The 22,748-nt window shown below is 43.0% G+C and overlaps 1 protein-coding gene across 2 annotated transcripts in view; it reads left to right on the forward strand.

Annotated features, from left to right (window-relative positions):
- The window catches only part of CTNND1 (catenin delta 1), a 444,281-nt gene that overhangs the window by 191,826 nt on the left and 229,707 nt on the right, over positions 1–22,748 (forward strand). For both annotated transcript variants that reach the window (XM_053692333.1, XM_053692334.1), the window contains exons 6-7: positions 18,930–19,122; positions 19,294–19,411. In XM_053692333.1, the coding sequence (XP_053548308.1) occupies positions 18,930–19,122; positions 19,294–19,411 (311 nt within the window). The remainder of the gene's footprint in view (positions 1–18,929; positions 19,123–19,293; positions 19,412–22,748) is intronic.

Below are 22,748 nucleotides of genomic sequence, written 5' to 3' on the forward strand. Positions count from 1 at the left end.
AAAGTAAATTGGAAAGTTGTTTAAAATTACATGCCCTATTCGAAAAATTAAAGTTTTTTTTGGACTTGACTGTCCCTTTTAAACCTCGAAGCCGCTGCATAATTTTTCTCAAATCAAAAATCCTGTAATTGCAGATTAGAGAGTTGTAGCCCACCTATAAGAATAGTTTGGAATTTTGCTGAAAATAAGCAGTTTAACAATCAAGGCCTAGGAGCTCAGTAGATATGCTGCTGCCTGCCTTGGCTGTTGGCTCCACCCCCCAAGGTGTCTTTTAAAAAAATAAAATAAGATGTTTTATTTCTCTAATTCTTCAGTTATTCCACTAGCGATGGAGGATTCTGTTACTTTAGAGGGCACTCCCTCTATTCCTAAAGAGAAATTCTTGTTTATATGGTGAGGCGGCCTTAGTTCTGCCCTCTCAATTATGTTCTATATGCCTTGATAATGTGATAATATCAAACATGTATTATACTACAGAGCCGTCCACCTGAGGATATATTCTTATATCTCTACACATGCAGTTTTCCAGTAGCATTGCTTATCCTCTAGCTGGAGGGGGCCTTTTTTCACCAGATGGTCTGCGGCCTTTAGTTCTTTACCTCACCCTGCTTAAGCGCAAGTGAAAGGTTACATATTGCACTCCTTCCCAGAGTACATCAGATTTTTTTTATTTTTAACTGATAGGGTTATCCAAGGATGAAGTTCTTTCTGAGACTTCAGTTTTACGAACATTCTGGGTTGGAGTCTACTGCCTCTAAACCTCCGACTGCGGAGGAACCAGGCTTTAGTTTTAGGAATTTGAGCTTTCTTCTAAAGGAAGTTTCTGGCAAATTCAGAGGCCAAATTGCCTGATGAACCGTTAATTCCTAAATTGGGTAGAGTTTGAGGACAGGGTGGAGCCTTAACCTTCCCTGCTCCTGTTAGATGGCGTACATTATTAAGAATGAATAGGACAGGATTGGATTCCTTTTCCCCTCTTCTCCCTTTAACAAATTGTTCCCGGTCCTGGACTCTCAATGGAGTTGTGAGGTTCCGTCCTTTAAATTGGGATGGCGTTATCTTGACCCTTGCTAAACGTACTACTATCCTTCTTGAGGATAGTTCTTCGTTTGAATAGCCCTTGAATAAAAGATGGAAACTCTGTTAAGAAAGATGTTTCAACATATGCGATATTTGTTTCAACCGGCGGCGGCTGTTGCTGGAGAAACTACCTTCTGGTGTGACTCCTTATAGGATTTGATCGGGGTGGAGGGTCCCCTCGACATTACTCTGGAAAGATTTACGGCCTTGAGGGTTGCTAATTCTTTTATCTGTGACAGATTATTCGCTTGAATGCTATGGCTTCAGCTTTTTCTGTTCAGGCCTGCCGGGCTCTGGCTGAAGTCATGGTCTGCGGATATGACTTCTAAGTCTAGACTTCTTCCCTCCCCTTTAAGGGAATGATTTTGTTTGGTCCAGGCCTGGACTCCATTATCTCCACGGTCACAGGGGACAAGGGTGCCCTCCTACCGCAAGAGTATATGAACTAGTCTAAGGGATGATTTTTGTTCTTTTCGTTCTGATAAAGCCCATGTCAGCAGTCCTCCGCTAAGCCAGAGGGTAGTACTCTTCGGAATGGGACTGGAGTTTTAAGTAGTCCTGTCAGCCTCTCCGTGAGAGCCTGGGTGAAAGTTAGAGCCCGGAGATGCAGGGAGAGTCTTCCTGCAAAACCATCCCGACTCATAACATCATCTCCATAAGCAATCAGCATTGACGAGTTTCGCTACCTGCTCTCTACACTCAAGTCCATGTTAGGAGCGTTGCTACTACCTTGTCACACTTGAAGGGCCGTGTTCCTGTTCCACGGCATACATTCCGGTAAGATCATTTTATTTTTATTATATTATGATAACGCAAGAAAACAGGGTCACAGTGTGATACCTTTTATCTTTATAGAATCAAGGGTTAATATTCCCGGTAAGGGGTTTATTGAACAGGGGCGGTTATACATAATATTGTTTGTCATTGCTGCTTTATGTGCGAGATGTGGCTCTGGCAATGGGTGGAACTTCAGGTTCTTTTCCGGTAGTATTTGCAAGGCTGATTTGGTGCGCTTTTCTCCCTAGTGCAGGGGCGATCCTGCGTGGCATCCTATGTGACCGGGTGTGGCCTATACTACTTCCTTACTTGATCAGCAACACAGGAGACAAAGCATTTTCTGTAGTCTGGGTCATAGGAGGTGGTGAGTTCTCCGGCCATTGGAGTATAAAGGTGACAAATTATTAATTTGATCTAGTCCTAAAAAAGCGAAAGCTAGGGAGGACTCTGACGCGTTAGAGGGTACTCCCTCTTTAACAAAGTCTAACACCTGTGTTTATTGTGAGGAGGTTCTGGTAGATCTGCCTGCTCAACTATGTTCCTCTTGCCTTGATAAAGTTGCAACATCTAGAAAAAAAGAGGATGTCTAGTACTACTGAGCCAAAAAGAACAAGGGGATATGGGAACGCGCTGTACAAAACAGCATATGAGAGGTAAAGAACTATATAAGGAATGTGGATTACACAAGGGTATAATAAAAAAGTTTATATTTGTTTATAATTGTATTACAATAAGCGATGCCGGCATCTGTTACAAAGTAAAATAGTACAATTAAAATTGGATAAGAATCAACATAAAATATAAAACATCAGTGTGTAGTGCTGTAAGTAACTATAAAAATAATATGTTGCAAAGTAACACAATGTTAAAATTTAAACAGAGTCAATGTTACCGTCCTTTCACAATCAGGCCAGTGATTAGAGTGTCTGATCCAGCTGTTTATATGAATGCAGGTATGACTTGGAAAATTCCCTCTGCGTTGTTTTTAAAACAGCGAAAAACTTGCAAGAATCTTCTGGCTTGTATCCAATGACTGTGAGTTAAATTTCAAAGACACATTCACAGCCGTATTTGCGGGATGTCCCGTGCTGTGGACCGGTTCCGGTCAGGAGGTCAAAGTGCAGGAGTAATGATGAGCAACGACAGACTTTGTTTCTTTGAAGTAAAAATAAATCAGACTGCTTTTAACAAATGTGGGTCATGGGTGGGAATTACGCATATAGAGTCAGTTCATATATTAAAGAGGCTCAATGCACCGCACCTACCGCATATGTAAGTCAAGCAGTTGTATTGCAAGTGAAGTTTGTAACAGTGTCCATATTATTCAGATTCCAGTGCTGGACAGAAGAAAGTAGATCATGGGTATGATGGTATTTCCAGGAAAAAACAACTCTGTGAATTAGAGTTGGTCTCAACCACCTTGATAAAGGCCTGACTAGGCTGAAACGCGTAGAAATTTGCTCATAACTTGTGAAATTAAGTAGTAGGTAAGGTGGTTGAGACCAACTCTAATTCACAGAGTTGTTTTTTCCTGGAAATACCATCATACCCATGATCTACTTTCTTCTGTCCAGCACTGGAATCTGAATAATATGGACACTGTTACAAACTTCACTTGCAATACAACTGCTTGACTAATACAATTATAAACAAATATAAACTTTTTTATTATACCCTTGTGTAATCCACATTCCTTATATAGTTCTTTACCTCTCATATGCTGTTTTGTACAGCGTGTTCCCATATCCCCTTGTTCTTTTTCTATTTTGGTTTGATGTTAGGAGGTACACTTACCTTTTGGGAACAGCATTTGAGATTTGAGCGTTGTATCTTATACCTACCCTGTTGTTTTGATAGTACTACTGAGCCGTCCACTTCTGAGGGTGCACATGCAACCTCCCGGGGTCCAATCGTTACTCTTTCGGGAGAGCTTTGCGGATCAACTGCAAACGGCGGTGTCTAAGGTGATTAATGCTTTACCACGTTCTGCTAAGCGCAAGTGCAGAGTGCTTCATGGTGACCCGGCCCAGGGTTTGTCTACACCTATGGATATATCAGAGGCGTTTTCTGCTGACGAGGACCTCTCCGACTCTTTGGAGGAAGTCCCTTCTGGATCGGAATCGGTGTCATCTAGGCCTCCGGCTGCTGAGGTACCTGACTTTAGGTTTAGGATGTAAAATTTGCGCTTTTTGCTGAAGCAAGTGCTTGCTACACTGGAGGTTCCGGAACCAAAACTTCCAGAGGAACCCTCGATTCCTAACCTTGATAAAATATGAGGACAGGGTGGTGCCTCAGACCTTCCCGGTTCCTGTTAAGATGGCTAATATTATTAAGAATGAATGGGAGAGATTAGGTTCATCCTTTTCCCCTTCTTCTTTTAAGATACTGTTCCCTTTCCGGACTCTCAGCTCCAGCTGTGGGGAACTGTTCCTAAGGTGGATGGTGCTATCCTACGCTCGCAAAGCGGACGACAATTCCCCTTGAGGATAGTTTGTCGTTTAAAGAGTCCATGGATAAAAAGTTAGAAAACATGTTAAGGAAAACTTTTCAGCACACAGAGTTTGTTTTTCAACGGGCAGTGGCGGGAGCCGCGGTTGCTGGAGCTGCAACATATTGATGTGAATCTCTGTGTGAAATGGTCGAGAAGGAGACTCCTATCGACGAGATACAGGAGAGAATTAAGGCTTTGAGTCGCTAATTATTTTATTTGTGACACCAATATGCAGATTATTCGCCTGAATGCTAAGGTATCCGGAATTTCCGTACTAGCCCGCAGGGCTCTGTGGCTAAAGTCGTGGTCTGCATACATGACCAGTCGAGGCTGTTGTCCCTTCCTTTTCAGGGAAAGTTACTATTCGGTCCAGGTTTGGACTCTATCATATCAACGGTTACGGGAGGCAAGGGCGCTTTCCTACCGCAGGATTAAAAGGCTAAACCTAAACTATCTATTTGTCGTCCCTTTTGTGCAGACAAGGCCCAACGATATCAGCCCACTGCAAAAGCGGATCAGTCTAAGGGAACTTGGAAGCCAGCTCAGTCTTGGAACAAGTCCAAGCAAAACAAGAAACCCGCAGAGACTAAATCGGCATGAAGTGGCGGCCCCCGACCTATCAATGGACCAAGTAGGGGGCAGATTATCTCTCTTCTCAGAAGCCTGGTTGCAGGACGTTCAGGACCGTGGGTTCTGGAGGTAGTCGCCCGCGGTTACAGGATAGGGTTCAAATCTTATCCGCCCAGGGGCAGATTCCTCCTGTCAAACCTGTCTTCCAGACCAGAAAAGAGACTCCTTTCTAGAATGTGTGAGGGATCTCTCTTCTCTCGGAGTAATTGTACCAGTACCCCCAGCAGAAAGGGGTCTAGAGTACTGTTTAAACCTTTTTGTGGTTCCAAAGAAGGAGGGCACGTTCCGCACATTTCTGGACATAAAATGTTTAAACAAATTTTGTCTGTTCCATTGTTCAAGATGGAAACAATTAGATCTATTCTGCCCCTAGTTCAGGAGTGACAGTTTGACGACAATAGACCTGAAGGATGCTTACCTTCATGTTCAAATCCACAGGGATCACTTCAGGTTTCTGAGATTGGCGTTTCTGGACCAACACTTCCAGTTTGTGGCCCTCCCCTTTGGTCTGGCGACGGCCCGAGAGTCTTCACAAAGGTTCTGGGGGCGCTACTTGCAGTTGCCAGATCCAGAGGCATTGCTGTGGCTCACTATCTGGACATCCTAGTCCAGGCACTGTTGTTCAGTCTTGCAGAGGATCATTTGAGGGCTCTTCTTCTTTTGCTCCAATCTCACGGTTGGAAGATAAATTCAGGAAAGAGTTCCCAGCAACAGGGTGGAGTACCTGGGCACGATAATAGACTCTATATCCATGAAGATATTTCTCACGGACCAGTGACGCAGGAAGATTGCGTCCACTTGTCTTGCCCTGCAGTCCTCCTCCAGGCCTTCAGGGGCTCAGAGTATGGAGGTGATCGAGCTCATGGTGTCCAGTATCAATGTCATTCCATTCGCCAGGTTCCATCTCAGACCTCTTCAGTTGTGCATGTTGAAACAGTGGAACGACGATCATACAGATCTTACAGCAGATTTCCCTGGATGTTCCGACGATGAATTCCCTCCTTCCTGAGTCCGTCCTGGGAAATTGTGACCACGGACACGAGTCTGGCAGGGTGGGATGCTGTTTGGGGTGCCAGGATGGCACAAGGAAAATGAACCCGGGAGGAGTCTCTTCTCCTGATCAATATTCTGGAACTTTGAGCATTCTGCAATGCTCTGAAGGCGTGGCCTCTTCTGGGGTCGTTCAGCTTCATCAGATTCCAGACCAACATTACCTTGGCTTACATCAACCATTAGGTGGGGACGAGAAACTCCCTAGCAATGACGGAGGTGTCTTGGATTTTGGAATGGACAGAGTCCCACAGCTACTCGCTCTCAGCGATCCACATTCCGGGTGTGGACAACTGGGAAGCGGATTTTTTCAGCAGACAATCCTACCATCCGGGGGAATGGTCTCTCCACCCTGAGGTGTTTTGCGGAGATTTTTTTACAGATGGGGAATGCCGGAGATGGATCTCATGGCGTCCAGACTCAATTGCAAGCTACCCAGATACGGGTCGAGGTCAAGGAATCCCCAGGCAGAGCTGATAGATCCCTTAGCAGTGCCTTGGGGGGGGGGGGGGGTTTCAACCTAGTTTACATTTTCCCACCGTTACCACTTCTACCTCATGTAGTGGCCTGCATAAAGCAGGAGCAAGCTTCAGCTTTTCGGATTGCTCCATCGTGGCAGCAGAGGACGTGGTTTGCGGATCTGGTGGGGATGTCATCTTCTCCTCCATGGAGGTCACCTTGTCGCAGGGATCTGCTGGAACAGGGTCCCTTTCAACAACAAAATCTAGATTCTCTGAGACTGACTGCGTGGAGATTGAATGCTTAGTCTTGGCCAAGAGGGGATTTTCTGAGAGTGTGATTGATACTCTCGTTCAGGCCAGGAAGCCGGTCGCTCGTCGCATCTATCATAAGGTGTGGAGAACCTACTTGTCCTGGTGTGAGAAACATGGTTATCCTTGGCACAAAGTTAAGGTAGCCAGGATTTTCTCCTTTCTTCAGGATGGGCTGGAGACTGGGCTAGCCACCAGTTCCCTAAAGGGACAGATTTCAGTGTTATCAGTTTTGTTGCACAAGAGGCTCGCTGAGCTTCCTGATATTCAGTCTTTTGTTCAGACCCGGTCTAGAATCAGGCCTGTTTTTAGACAGTCCTCTCCTCCCTAGAGCTTAAACTTGGTTCTTAAGGTATTGCAGAGGGTTCCATTTGAACCTATGGATTCTATTGACATTAAGATTCTTTCCTGGAAGGTTCTCTTCCTGTTGGCTATTGCATTGGCTCGCAGAGTCTGAGTTGGCGTCCTTGCAATTTGAGCCTCTTTATTTGGTTTTTCACGCTGCTAAGGCTGTTCTTTGCACTGGTTTGGGATTTCTTCCAAAGGTTGTGTCTAACCGTGACATCAATCAGGAAATAGTAGTTCCGTCTTTGTGTCCTAACCCTTCTTCTCTACAAGGAGAGGTTGCTTCATAATCTGGATGTGGTTTAAGCCTTGAAGTTTTATCTTCAGGCTACGAAGGATTTCAGACAGTCTACTTCTCTTTTTGTGGTGTATTCAGGGAAGTGCAGGGGGCAGAGAGCCTCTGCAACTTCTTTGTCTTTTTGGTTGAGGGGCAGGATTCGCCTAGCCTATGAGACAGCGGGACATAAGCTTCCTCAGAGCATCACGGCTCATTCAACTAGAGCTGAGGCCTCTTCTTGGGACTTCAAGAATATGGCCTCTTTTTGGAGCAGACTTGTAAGGTGGCTACCTGGTCCTCCTTACACACTTTTACAAAGTTTTATAAATTTTGCTGTTTTTGCTTCTGCGGAAGCAGTTTTTGGGGGAGAGGTTTTGCAGGCTGTGGTGCCCTCAGATTAGGGTCCGCATTTTTTTGCCCTCTCCATTTTTCATTGTGTCCTCCTAGAGCTTGGGTATTTGTTTGCCACAAGTAATGAATGAAGCCGTGGACTCTCCTCCCCTTTAGATGGAAAACATAAATTATGCTTACCTGATAATTTCATTTCCATCGTCGGGAGGAGAGTCCATGGCTCCCGCCCGTTGCTCCGGTGGGTAGACCTAAATTTAGTTTTGTTCTTCTGGCACCATTTATTTTTAAATATCTTTTTATTGTTGTCAGGTAAGGCAATACACATTTTCATACCATACTCACAAGTCAATCATAAGAGTTTCTGACATAAACAGGGTGGTACATAATAGATTCTAAGTTTTGAAAGCATGACACGTTTCTTGAGTACTTACATTCTGATTTCTTCATCACAAGGAACATTTTTTTCCCCATTCTGTGTGCTTGCCTTTCCCCAACTTAACCATTTTCCGTTATCTGCTCAAGTTTAAAACTAAATCTTAACCCTATTAACCTAAATTATTAACCAAACTAACCTAACCTATATTTATCAGTTGTGGGGCCCGGCGGTGGCGGAAAAAAAAGGGGGAAGAAGGAAGGGAGGGAGATGAAATAGTAGAAGGAAGATGGGGGAAGTCTGGAGTGCCAGCGTGCTATGAAGTAGCTTTCGGAAAAGAGAAAACAAGAAGAGGGGCAAGGGAGGGGGGGAGATCTATATCCCATATTGAGCTATTGTCGCTTAGAATAAATGTGCCCATTCCCCCCTCAACCCAGCTTCCATAAATGTTGCTGAGTCTTTAAATGGTATCAAAATCTGTCTTTGGATCTCTAGTTCGAAAGTGATTATAAGTCTGCGCCATTTACGCAGGAATAGGCCTAGCCTATTCTGGACATCCATCCTAACATCCATCTGCTCTATGAATATTTGTGTTCTAAGTAGGTTCCTAAAGCTCTTGAAGGAAGGACTCTTTCTTACCGTCCAGTTTTTTAAAATGCACTTTCTGGCTAACAATATTACTAGACTCAGCACTGCATCTTGTTGCTTATGCTGTGTGTCCCATTGTAAGAATATGACGGCTTCCGAATTTAGTGTAAGGTGTATCTGCAAGAATTGATTAATCCAGTATTGTATTTTACCCCAATATTGCCTGACTGACGGGCATTCCCATATATAATGCAAGAGAGTAAGGGCTTCTCTCCTGCACCCAACACACTCATTAGAGCGGTGGGAATCCATTTGGCTAGTGTTCTCGGAGTGAGATATGCCCTATGTAGAAAGCGTATCTGGGATTCCCTGAACATGGCAGACAATGTGGCTGATTTTGTTCTTTCTAGGCCTCTTCGTATATCTTCCCAGGCTATGTCGCTAATTCCCTCTCGTGCCCATCCCCGTTGCACCGAGTCTCGCATATTCTGTGCTCGCTTTTGTAGCAGTGTTTGATAGATTTCAGACAAGGAGAATTTTCCCATTTTGTACAATGTTTGCGTGATGCGGAAAGGGGAACCCTCCCAGAATTCCGGCGCCTTCCGAATCAGGGTTCCAATGTAGTGGCGTACCTGTAAAAAGGCAAAGAAGTGGGCCCGTGGTAGCCCAAACTCTCTCTGTAAGGTACCAAAGTTCTTGACCTCTTTTGAGAGTGGGTCTAGCAGCTGTTTGAGCGATCTCAGTCCCTTCTGTTCCCAGACTAAGAAGGGTTGGGTCTCCGAGCCCGCTGGAAAGTCGGGATTTTTGAGAATGGGCAAGTAACTGGAGGCATGGCACGATTTTTTCAGGAAGTTGTGAGCCTGATGACAAGCACTTAGCGGTTCACTGTACAGCATACTGAGGCCCAGGGCCTTCACAGATCTCATGTTGGAGATATGTGGTAGATATGCTAAGGAGATGTCCCCCAGAACTGCTTGCTCCAGGGAGGGCCGACAAAAGTGGTGCGTGCCCACCTGCCAATCCACTACCAGACGTATTAAGGCCGCCCAGTTATACAGTCTGAAGTCCGGCAAAGCCAGTCCCCCATTAAGGAAACCCATACTCAATTTCTCTCTCGAAATTCGTGGTTTACCCCCCTCCAGATGAACCGGGTCGCTGCCGCGTTTAACAGTTTGACATCAGCTTTGGTTAAGAGCAGAGGTAGCATGAGAAGTGGGTAAAGAAGACGGGGGAGTATCACCATTTTGAGGAGGTTGATCCTACCTGAGAGTGACAGAGGTAGCGATCTCCAGCTGTTCATTTGTGCCTGCAGTTTTGCGCACAGGGGTGTCAGATTATTCGCATACAATTTATTGGGGTTAGCAGATATCTTGATGCCAAGATATGTGATATCATGTTTAGCTACCGAGAACGGGAAATCGTCATCCGTGCCATGCTTTCTGAGCAGCCACAAAATCTCTGATTTCTGCATATTGACCTTGTAACCTGAAAACAGGCCAAAGTCCGTGAGGGTCTCTAATATAAGCGGGATATGTTTTTGGGGGTGTTGGACAAAAAGGAGCATATCATCCGCGTAGAGCGCTAAGTGTTGTGGGTGCCCTGCTAAATCTATGCCAGGATAAGCTTGCCTAAGTTTGATAGCCAATGGTTCAAGGGCGATGTTGAAAAGGAGGGGTGATAATGGACATCCCTGTCGGGTCCCTCTATGTAAGTGGATGTTTGCTGAGAACATATTATTGACTAGTATGTTAGCAAAGGGGGTTCGATACAAATTTTTTATAAAAGTCAGAAAGGGGCCAGAGAAATGGGCCTTGGCCATGGTGTAAAAAAGATGATCCCATTCCACTCGGTCAAAGGCCTTCTCTGCGTCAAGAGACAGCAGGAAGGCCTCCGCTCTCTCCCCCGCTGAGTCACCGCCTCTCTCCGTCCGGTAGTATTGGACGACCTGTAGGACCCTACGGACATTAACCACAGATGATCTTGCATACATGAATCCCGTTTGATCCTTATGTATGATATCAGGCAATATAAATTTTAGCCTTTCTGCCAGCAATTTGGTTAGTATCTTGTAGTCCGAGTTTAATAAGGAGATCGGCCGGTAAGACTCTGGAAGCGTGCTATCCTTCCCTGGTTTCGGAATTAGAGTAATATATGCTGCGGAGAAGTCCGGCACCGGAGCTCTCTCCCCCTCAAAATAGGAAGAATATACGTTAGCCAGCGTCGAGGAGACCTGTGTCTTTAACAGCCGATAGAATTCTATCGGTAGCCCATCCGGGCCTGGGGCTTTACCCAGTGACATGGACATTATTGTCCTCTGGATCTCTTCTTCCCCTATATGTGCGTTCAACTTCTCCAGTTGGGATTCTGAGATCCGTGGGATGTTATCTTCCCAGAACTTATCCTTTAGCTCAGTTCCTGGGGTGCCGTCACTGGAGTATAGGGTGGAGTAATAAGATGCAAACGCTTCTGCTATGGATTCAGCATCCTTCACAAGCTTGCCCTGACTTTTCAGGGCTGCGACATGCTTGGAGGAGGTATTTACATTTACCAATGCCGCCATTAGCTTCCCCGATTTATCTCCGAATCTATAATATTTACCCCTAGTACGGAAGAGAGCCTGCGAGGCCTGACTGGCCAGTAAGGCATCATATTCCTTCTTTGTGTCAATGTATTTGTGATAGTTAAGGCTAGAGGGTGTAGCACAATAGGTGCGATAAGTCTCCGCTAAGCGGTCCCTCAGTCCGCAAACTCTCTCTGTGCATTGTTTTTTCCTGCGTGCCAGGTAGGCAACTACGTTGCCCGACAAGACCACCTTGGCTGTTGCCCAGAATAGCTCCGGTGAATCTATATGCTGAGCATTATTCATCCGGTAGTCATCCCAGCAATGCATCAGGTAACTCTGAAATTCCTGGGAGTACATTAGGTATTTCGGGAATCATAAGGTCCGTCTGTTGCATACCAACGGGTTTTTGTCTACAAAAAGCGCTATGGGTGCGTGGTCTGAGATTGCCACTTCCCCAATTTTAGCATCAGTGACGTGTGTAATAAGAGAGTTGGAGACCAGAAACATATCAATGCGGGACAGGGAGGGTGAGGCACGTGATGCACAAGTATAATCTTTCCCATCTGGATTTAATTGCCTCCATATATCTACCACATCCAGGGAATTTCCCAGCAGCGCAAATATATCTTTTTCAATTTTTTCTGAGATTCTAAGTGCCTTTTTAGCCTTTCCGCTATGTGTCCCTCTCAGTCTATCACAATGGGGGTTAGGTGTGAGGTTAAAATCCCCTCCCAGTATGATGTGGGTGTCTAAATAGGGAGAGATAACTGCCACAATGTTGTTCCAGAAACTTCTATCTTTCAGATCCGGGGCGTAAATGTTGCATAGTGTATAGATTTTCTCTGCCACACATATTTGCACTATTATGTATCTACCTTCCGGGTCCTTAAGCACCTGTCTGACCTCGTATTCCAACTTCTTACCTAGAAGTATTGCCACCCCTCTACTAGCTGAGCTATATGAGGCGTATTCAACTCTCCCCACCCAATCAGATCTCAGTTTCTCATGTTCTATGTCTAGGAGATGCGTCTCTTGAAGAAACGCAATCTCTGCTTTCTTTTTTCTTAGTTGTGTGAGAATTGTTTTCCTTTTTATCGGGGAGTGAAAACCCCCAATATTCCAGGAATAGAGATTAAATCTTAGTTTCTAACTGGATCCTGAGAGCCTGTTTTGGCGTCTGATATATGGGTGCGTGCACAGTTAACTGAGTCCGAGAGCCTATTTTGGCCTCTAGTGTATAGGCGTGTGCATAGTTTTTCCAAGCGTAGAGACCCAAGAGGGGGAGGGAAGGGGAAAAGGAGATGATAGAGAAGAGAAGGAAGAGGAGAGAAAAAAAAAAAAAAAAGAGGGAAAAAACAACCTTACACCGCGGTAGACAGACTCCCGGTTCAGTCCTCCACCACAATGAGCCACCGCCAAGCCCTCACCAGCATGCTGAATTGAAAACAAATCTAGAATGATAAAAGAAAAAAAAAGATGTGTTATCTTGACATACTTTGTAACCCCTTTGGTATATGCGTAGTGAAGCATGGAAAAATGAACAATAGTGACTTTCAAACATATTGTTATAGAATTCACTTGCAGAGCCCTGGCCAAATAAATTACAATCTGTGAGTAATACAAATGAATACATGCATCAAAAGACCATAAAGGATTTACAACCTGCCTCTGTTCACACATATATAGTCCATACCCTCTACTCATGTGTTCCAAGTAACTCACATACTTTGTAACCTCTCTGAAACATGAGCAGTGTAGCATGGAGAAAAGAACATTGATGGCTTTCAGACAGATTGTCATAAAATTCACTTGCAGAGCCATGGTCAAATAGCTTACAATCTGTGAGTAATGCAAATGAATACATATATTAAATGACAGTAAAGGGTTTACAACCTGCCTCTGTTCACACATATAGATTCCATATCTTCTACTTATGTGTTCCACGTAACTTAAACCATGAAAGTAACCTAAGACAAAATATAAACATACAAAACTCAAACTTAGTTCCAGAGATCTGTGTCTACGTGTATCCGCAGACCCATTTACATTTATATCTGTAGCCATTAGGGCTTCCTACTTAGATTAAAATCCTAAGGTGAAACCTTGGCTAGGGGGAATAGTTCCTGTTCAGCTAAGGGCCTCAACCCTCTTCCCCTCTTGGGTGGTTTTGGCGTGGACTGCGTGGTGCCCCCCCCCCCCCATTCTCTAGGAAGTGTTGTGCTGCGGTGGGTGTGTCAAAGAATTTTGGGCCTCTGGGGGTTATAATTTTAAGCTTGGCTGGGTAAAGTAAAAAGGCTTGTCTACCCTCTCTGTGGAGCCTTGAACAAATTGGTGAAAATTCCCTGCGGCGTTTCATAAGATCCACAGAGAAATCTTGAAATAAGAGCAAGCGTGAGTTTTCATACATTACGCTATCCATTTTTCTATAAGCTCTTAGCAGTGCCGTCTTAGTCTGGAAATGTAGGAACTTGATCATTATCGGCCGGGGTTGGGGCATATCATCTGGGCCAGCTCTCTCTGGGCCCACCCTATGGGCACGCTCTACCCCCCCCTCCAAATCCTGTGTGGGAATTTTTAACAGTGAGGGCAGTGTGTTTTCAACAAAGTGGATGATGTCTGCTGGTTTAATTGTTTCAGGGAGACCTAAGAGGCGCACGTTATTGCGTCTCGACCTATTTTCTAGGTCGTCTACTTTTAATTGTAGGGTCATAGCTTGTCTTTCTAGGTTTTCAATTTTATTAGAGTTTGTTACATTAGAGTCCTCTAAATTAGAAATTCTATTCTCCGCTTCCGCTACACGTGCGGAAAACTGTTTGACGTTGTCTGTGAGGGTATCAACCCCTCTTTGTAAATTATCAATTTTGGGCATAAAAAGGAGAGATATCTGTTTAACAATAGGATGGGTGTCAACCAGAATATTATCTGGGCAAGCTTCCGCGCTGATTCCCTGACTAGGGGGGTTCAGCTCCAGATTTTTTTCTGCCTGAGCTAGCTTTGCTGCGGCTTGCCATGGGAGTATTGGTTAAATATCTCTCCATATACCTCTTAAGATATCAATACTGGTTATCTGCGCAAATAGTGCTCTAGTGGTATATCCCTAAAACCTCTTTCAACCTGCATATGACACAGTGCTTATGAATTACTCAAAATGATGGTAACAGTATCCTATTCAGGGAGAAAAAAGAGTTATGGCATGCATTCAATACAAATCTGATCTGATTGTACAGTTCTCCCCTCTCCAGTGATGCAGGACACCAGTATAGGACCGTTAGCACAAAGTTCTGCAAGTGTCCCCTCAAAGGAACAGGGGCCAAATGTTCTCCTTAGCACTGACTTAGGGTGTCAGAGTAGCCTGTAATCACAGTTCTATTATAAAGAGAGTGAGGTGTAAGTCAGTCTTGTTATCTGACGCTGTTAAAAGTTAGGCAGCAATATTTCTGTCAGCCGGAAACTTTGCAGAGTTCAGATGTTTTTTGCTCCTTGTAATGTCCCCTGTGGCTGATTTCGCCAGCATCACTGTTAATTTCCCAAACAGGGTCTTTACTCCCCCGCACTGTGTTGGGCCAAAGTCTGTTGTTATAACTATAGAATGTATTGGGCTGCAGCAGGGTGCGTAGTAAAACTGCTGGTCACGGTCCCTTAGATTTATTATTGGGGCTTTGGTGTGTGCTTGCGGCTCAATGAGCGAGAATGCCTTCTAGTGTTATCAAAGGTGTAATAGGCAGGGATTGTACCCAATACTTTACCCCCACCGCTCTCCAGACTTTTTGCCGGGTATCAGGAATAGAAACTCCGTTTTCAAGATGGCGCCTGCTTTCGCGCCAAGCGGTTCTCCCGTGAGGGTCTCCTCTCCAGCAGGTATGGCCCGGACAAGGCCGCAGGTAATGTGCCCAATGCTCCGGAGATCTGCCTTGGGATCGGGCAGTAGATGAGTATCCGGAGTAGATCGGGTGGTAGTTCTTGCAGCTGTAGGGCGGAGGGAGTGTGTTGCGCTCCCCTCAAGATTGCAGTGGCGCCTTCTTCTCGGCTAGTATCCCTCCCGTGGGGTCAGTCTCCACCTGTACCACACCGCCAGTCGATGGTGTCATTCGGGTCAGCTGCTCCGTTGTGCGCCTTTGAAGCGCTTCTTGTGTGTTGATGATTCCGGTGGTGGAGCGATGTACAGCTCCCGTAATAAGTATGGAGGAAGTCTCTCAGTTTTCCCCTCCACTCCGGGCAGCAAACTCTGCCTAGGAATTATTAGTGGGTAAAGGGCTTACAGCAGTGCGAAAACAGCAGTCCAAAGTAGGTTTTAAATAAGTTTTTCTTTGCTGGTTTGTGCGGAGCTCCTCTCGCTTGCTGCTGCTCCCTATGCCCGCCCACCGGAAGTCGGATCTTCTGGCACCATTTATACCCTGATATGTCTCCTACTGTTCCTTGTTCCCTCGACAGAATGACCGGGGCTTGAGAGGAGTGGGGGAGGTATTTAAGCGTTTGGCTAGGGAGGGGGGTGGCTGTGCCTCCTCCTGGTGGCCAGGTTCTTAATTCCTACAAGTAATTAATAAAGCCGTGGACTCTCCTCCCCATGATGGAAATTAAATTATCAGGTAAGCATTAATTATTTTTTTATAACTTACCTTTGGTGATTTACATACAGTTGATATACACTAATACACTATACACCCCAGCCTAAAGCCTAAATACTATTAAAGGGACACTAAATCCCCCAAAAATGTATGATTCAGATAGAGCATGCGATTTTAAGCAACTTTCTAATTTACTCCTATTATCAATTTTTCTTTCATGCTCTATCTGAATCATGAAAGACAAAATTTGGTTTCAGTCTCCCTTTAAGGAACATACAGAACTGATATAAATCCCTCACATATCGTATTGATTTTCACACAACCCTTTGGAATATACCATCTATACCCTTCTGGCATACATCACCATTTCTATATCTCTCAAAGTTTTGCAGCAGGCTCCGTTTGAGCCATTGCATTCAATAGATATTAAGTTGTTACCTTGGAAGGATTCTTCCTAAAGTGGTTTCGGATAGAAATATTAATCAGGAAATTGTTGTTCCTTCTCTCTGTCCTAATCCTTCCTCTCATAAGGAACGTTTGTTGCACAATTAGGATGTTGTGGGTGCTCTAAAATTCTACCTACGGGCGACTAAGGATTTTCACCAGTCCTCTGCCCTGTTTGTTTCTCTGGAAAACGTAAAAGTCAGAAAGCTGCTGCTACTTCTTTCTCTCTGGTTAAGAAGTATAATTCATTTTGCTTATGAGACTTCTCGTCAGCAGCCTCCTGAGAGAATTATGGCTCATTTCTCGAGGGCTGTCTCCTCTTATTGGGTTTTCAAAAAAATGAAGTTTCTGTGGAACAGCTTTGCAAGGCTGTTAGTTTGTCCTCTCTGCATACTTTTTCCAAATTTTCCAAATTTGAGACACTTGCCTCGGCTAAGACGTCTTTTGGGAGTAAGGTTCTTCAAGCGGTGGTGCCTTCTGTTTAGGTCTGCCTGGCTTGTTCTTCCTCCCTAGTCATCTGTGTCCTCTAGCTTGGGTATTTGTTCCCACTAGTAATTGATGATGTCATAGACTCTCCATAGCTTACCTGATAAATGTATTTATTTCCGGATATGGAGAGTCCACGACCCCACCCTTTATTTTAGACAGTTACTTTTTGACTAAACCTCAGGCACCTCTACACCTTTGAAAAATGAAAGAAATACAGAGGGCGACTCCTAGTGCAGATGAGTTAATAATGTATAAACCCTCTGACTTTTCCCATAGAAAGATACTCACGAAGTGAAAAGCACACTATAGTGCAATTGCAGCCTGCTGGGTATATTACAGTGGCCCAGCGCACATAGTCACTCCAACAATATACTGTTTCAAGTCCTTGTGGTGGTCAAATGAAAAATTGGAGACTTCAGTTGATAAAAAGAGCTTTATATTAAAAATAATTGAACAAACAAATAAAAACTTTCAGTTAAACACGCTACGCGTTTCTCAGAGCTAACCACTCTGTTTCCTCAGGCAAGGATTACAATATCTCCCTAAGGGTGATGGGGGGAAACCAGATGTGGCCTCTTTGCCCAGTCTGATGAACTGTTATTCATTCCTGGTAGAGCGCTTTTCTCTTTGCATGCAAATTAACATGACCCTGGGGAGGTCTTCCTAAGGGTGATGGGGGCAACCAGACATGGACTCCTTGCCTAGTGTGCTTAGAGGAATGTGGCTGCACCTCACTGACGAGGCCCATAGGAGGCCGAAACGATCGTCTGGGGTTGTTCAGAGGAGAATTGCTTTGTATTTCGGTGCTGGACTGACCTTACTTGGCAGGATAAGACTGATATTTTTCAGAAATGTTCTCCTCTGTGAAAAGCACACTGGTCTAAAATAGGCTTTTCCTGGGTGGTAAATTTGCCATAGAATTAGCTGATGAGCTCTTGTTTGTTCCTGGTAGAGTGCTTCTCTCTTCGTATGCTACATATATCCAAACCAGTAATGAAACAAATCCGCAGAGGTTATGGAATAGGAGTTTATTGTAGATAGGAGGCAAAAGACCAGTCCCAGCAACCACTTATTGAGGGTCTGTGACAGATTTCCTATGAGGTGAAAAAGGAGCTGCAACCCATATACATCCCTCTGACGGAACCTGGGTCTCAATATAAACTGAGAACCCCTCTCCCTGAAAAATCAAATGTAAATCTTCATTATTTGACCAGCAGAAGAAAAGTAAAGACTGAGGTACGTGTGAGGTGGGAGGGGTTTTATAGAGCTCTTGTGGTTTGGGGATCTTTGCCTCCTCCTAGTGGTAAGGAAGAGTAATGGATCATGGACTCTTGCCACCTGCATGAAAGAAAACAATAGCAATGCAGACTTCTTGCACTATAAACATTCAATACATGCACAATATGGTAATTACCCAAGCAGTGGGAGGCATATGTGCATTTATAATTACAATGTCAATACTGTATACCAAATTTGTTTTGAGGAAAGTTGTTCAATGTTAAACCCTGCTTTTCAGGTCCTTGCAACTTTTGGGTTGTATGAACATATTTCTTTGAAATTTGGTAGTTTTGTGGAAGTTTAGTTGGAGTCAAAAGTACCTTTTCTGAGCACCTAACATTGAAAATGTTTAGCTAAACTTTTCAACAAACTATGCTGCATCAATCTTTATTAAATGCATTAATAAAATGTATTTGTGTGAAAGTACAACACAAATACTTGGATTTTCACATATATTTGTGTTTTTTACTTTGTGTGCACTATTACACATAAATCGGGTACTAAAAATAGCTAAATGCTGCTTGCAGCCATATTCGGCATTCATTGCTAAATTAATACTGAATACAAATATTTTCCCATGTCTAATTTTAAGCATGACATATTCCTTTACTTATATTTATCCACTAATCTTCTAAACATCCCTTTCTTTTGTTAATACAAAGATGATGTGCAGTTGGAAGGGGTAAACGGTTTATAACCATCTTAACAGAAGGGGTTTCAGATGTTTGGTTTCTCTGACCCCCTGTTTTGAGTAGTCAGTCTTCATTGAGTGCTTACATATTGCATGATTTTTAACTTTTGGTAAGTGATGTCATTTCTGGACCCTTTATATATTTTTTTCTTCTCAAAATCTATCAGGCACACTTTGGAACCTTTCTTCTTTGGATTCTATAAAGATGGAACTGGTGGACCAGGCACTGAATACTCTTACTCAGGAGGTACTAGTTCCTCACTCAGGGTGGAAGCAAGATGGAATACAAGATGGAGATAATGGAAAATCCAGACATGTGGAGTGGGAGTCTGCTCTGGTAAACACAACTGGGTGTCTACGGTGAGTGATTACTGCATCCACTTGGTACTCTGGCTTGAATGCTCCCAGCATTAGATATTTTAAATCACTTTACTTTATGAACCCTATGGTAGTATCATCTAATCCTCACCATTTTCATCTTTTTGTATTCATTCATTCATTCTTTGTTTTTTTTTTTTGTTTTTTTTTTAGGAATATCTCTTCAGAACGTTCTGAAGCACGCAGGAAAATGAGAGAGTGTGAGGGGCTAGTAGACTCTATTGTTCACATCTTGAGATCAGAGGTTGGCCATGGACAAGTGGACAGCAAGGTGCTTGTTAGTCTTCTGTAGTAGCCCTATTTATTATTATTATTATTATTATTATTATTATTATTATTATTATTATGATTTATTTGTATAGTGTTGCATAATTCTATTTTCTTAATTATTGGTTTCAAAATAATTGAATCTCCTAGTTGGGAGAGAGTCCAGCCCATAGATAATTAGAAATGTAAACCATCATTCTATATCTTGGCCTGTATCCTAGACCATACTTACTAATTGATATCTCCCTCTCTGGATGGGGTAACCTCCACCCCCCTTACCTATAAGAGTGATACCTGAGTTTTCTCTTTATTCCTAGTTATTGTCCACCTTAATATAAAATGATTAGGGATGTGACCTTGATAAGTATTTTCTATGATATAGATCAAAATTTAGAAATGACTGTTTTACATAGTAACATAGTAGATGAGGTTGGAAAAAAGACTGAAGCCCATCAAGTTCAACCTATACAAATCTAAAATACTTACAAAAAAGCTCCAGTTGAGGTTAAATTAATCCCATTAAAAGGTGACCCATTTAACACAAGCAATCATATCCCTGAATTCTGTTTCTAGCCAGAAATGTATCCAAACCATTTTTAAATGTATCCAAGGTATTGGCATTTTCTACCTTCTTTGGTAATGAGTTCCACAATTGTATTGCTTTTACAGTGAAAAAAACGTTTCCGTTGCAGGAGATTAAATCTCCTATCCCCCAGCCTTAAATTGTGACCTGTTGTCACAAACCACTTTCTGTGATAGTTTGTGCCATCTCTGTATATGGGCCTTTAATATATTTATATAAAGTACTCATGTCACCTCTCAAGCGCTTTTTTTTTTTTTTTTTGAGAAAACAGATCCAGTTTGGCAAACCTCTCCTCATAGCTTACGTTCTCCATTCACCTTTTTAGCTTTGCGGCCCTTCTCTGAACTTTTTCTAGGTCTGCAATGTCTTTTTTTGAGATCGGTCCCCAGAACTGCACTCCATACTCAAGGTGAAGTCTTACCGGACATTAAATAGTGTCAGAATTATGCTTTTCTCAATGCCTCTTTATTAGCCGTAGTTTGCAAAGCTTCCGGACATTCCCAGTTTTATTCCAGCTTTAGTCAGGATCCAGCCAGTGGTAAAACCAATTTATCCTCTCTATTACCTCAATTTGGTTCTAAGAATATTGCAGGTTTTTTTTTTTGGTTTTTTTTTTTGAGCCAATGCACTATTTGGATTCTGTTTTTTTTACTTTGAAGGTTTGGTTTCTTCTAGCTATTCCTGCTGTTATTAGAATTTCTACTTTCTTTCATGTAATTGGCAAGAGTCCATGAGCTAGTGACATATAGGATATACAATCCTACCAGGAGGGGCAAAGTTTCCCAAACCTCAAAATGCCTATAAATACACCCCTCACCACACCCACAATTCAGTTTTACAAACTTTGCCTCCTATGGAGGTTGTGAAGTAAGTTTGTGCTAAGATTTCTACATTGACATGCGCTTCTCACCATTTTGAAGCCTGATTCCTCTCAGAGTACAGCGAATTTCAGAGGGACGTGGAGAGTATCGCCTATTGAATGCAATGATTTTCCTAATGGGAGTCTTTTTCATAGGCTCTCTGTTATCGGTCGTAGAGATTCATCTCCTACCTCCCTTTTCAGATCGACTATATACTCTTATATACCATTACCTCTACTGATAACTGTTTCAGTACTGGTTTGGCTATCTGCTATATGTGGATGGGTGTCTTTGGGTAAGTATGTTTTTATTACTTTAAGACACCTCAGCTATGGTTTTGGCACTTTATGCATTTATATAAAGTTCTAAATATATGTATTGTACTTATATTTGCCATGAGTCAGGTTCATGTATTTCCTTTTGCATATTGTCAGTTTCATATTTGGGGAAAGTTAATATTAAGAAATATTTTTCTTACCTGGGGTTTAGTCTTTTTTTTCAATTGACTACTTTGTTTCAAATTGCGGGCTGACTTAGGCTCACGGGTGTGCCAAATGCTACACTTTATTGCGTCATTCTTGGCGTGAGAATTTCTTTCATGTAATTGCCAAGAGTCCATGAGCTAATGATGGGATATACATTTCTACCAGGAGGGGCAAAGTTTCCCAACCTCAAAATGCCTATAAATACACCCCCCACCACACCCACAATTCAGTTTTACAAACTTTGCCTCCTATGGAGGTGGTGAAGTAAGTTTGTGCTAGATTTCTACGTTGATATGCGCTTCTCAGCATGCTGAAGCCCGGTTCCTCTGAGAATGCAGTGAATGACAGAGGGATGTGAAGGGAGTATTACCTATTGAATACAATGGTCATCCTAACGGGGATCTATTTCATAGGTCCTCTGTTATCGGTCGTAGAGATTCATCTCCTACCTCCCTTTTCAGATCGACAATATACTCTTATATACCATTACCTCTACTGGTTAAGCTATCTACTTTATGTAGATGAGTTTCTTTTGGTAAGTATGTTTTCTTTTATTTAAGTCACTCTCAGCTATAGTTTGGCACTTTATATGTAAAGTTCTAAATATATGTTTGTACTTATATTTGCCATGATTCATGTTAATCAGTATATTTCCTTTTTGCAGACTGTCCGTTTCATTTTGGGAAATGCATAAAAAAAAAAAATAATTTTTACCTGAAATTTTCAAATTGACTCTTTTTTTAAATTGCGGACTGTTAGGCTCGCAGGAGCACAAAATGCTATAATTTATTGCGTCATAATTGTCGCAAGACTTTTTTGGCGCGAGAATTACGTTTGTTGACGTAATTTCGTAATTTCCGGCGTCTTAGTTGGCGCCGAGGATTTTCACGTAGTTGCGTCATCTATGACGCTCGTGTTTGTTGCAGACGTTCTTGGCGCCAAAAAATATTTTGTCAGTTGTGGGCGTCATACTTGGCGCCAGATTTCTGACATTATTTAAGTCTTTATTTCATTTTGCTTCTGGTTTCCAGAGGCTTATTTTGTTTGCATTTTTTCCCCATGCCTGAAACTGTCATATAAGGAAATTGATATTTTGCTTTTTCTATAAGATACGACGAGTCCACGGATTCATCCTTTACTTGTGGGATATTCTCCTCCTGCTAACAGGAAGTGGCAAAGAGCACCACAGCAGAGCTGTCTATATAGCTCATCCCTTGACTCCACCCCCCATTCATTCTCTTTGCCTACTCTAAGTACTAGGAAGGGTAAAGTGAAAGAGGTGATAAAATGTTAGTTTTTATTTTCTTCAAGCAAGAGTTTATTTTAAATGGTACCGGTGTACTATTTTCCCTCACGCAGCAGATGGATGAAGACTTCTGCCTGGAGGCTGATGATCTTAGCAGTTGTTACTCA

The sequence above is a fragment of the Bombina bombina genome, chromosome 9, assembly GCF_027579735.1.
Source record: "Bombina bombina isolate aBomBom1 chromosome 9, aBomBom1.pri, whole genome shotgun sequence".
In the NCBI taxonomy this organism is placed as follows: Eukaryota; Metazoa; Chordata; class Amphibia; order Anura; family Bombinatoridae; genus Bombina; species Bombina bombina.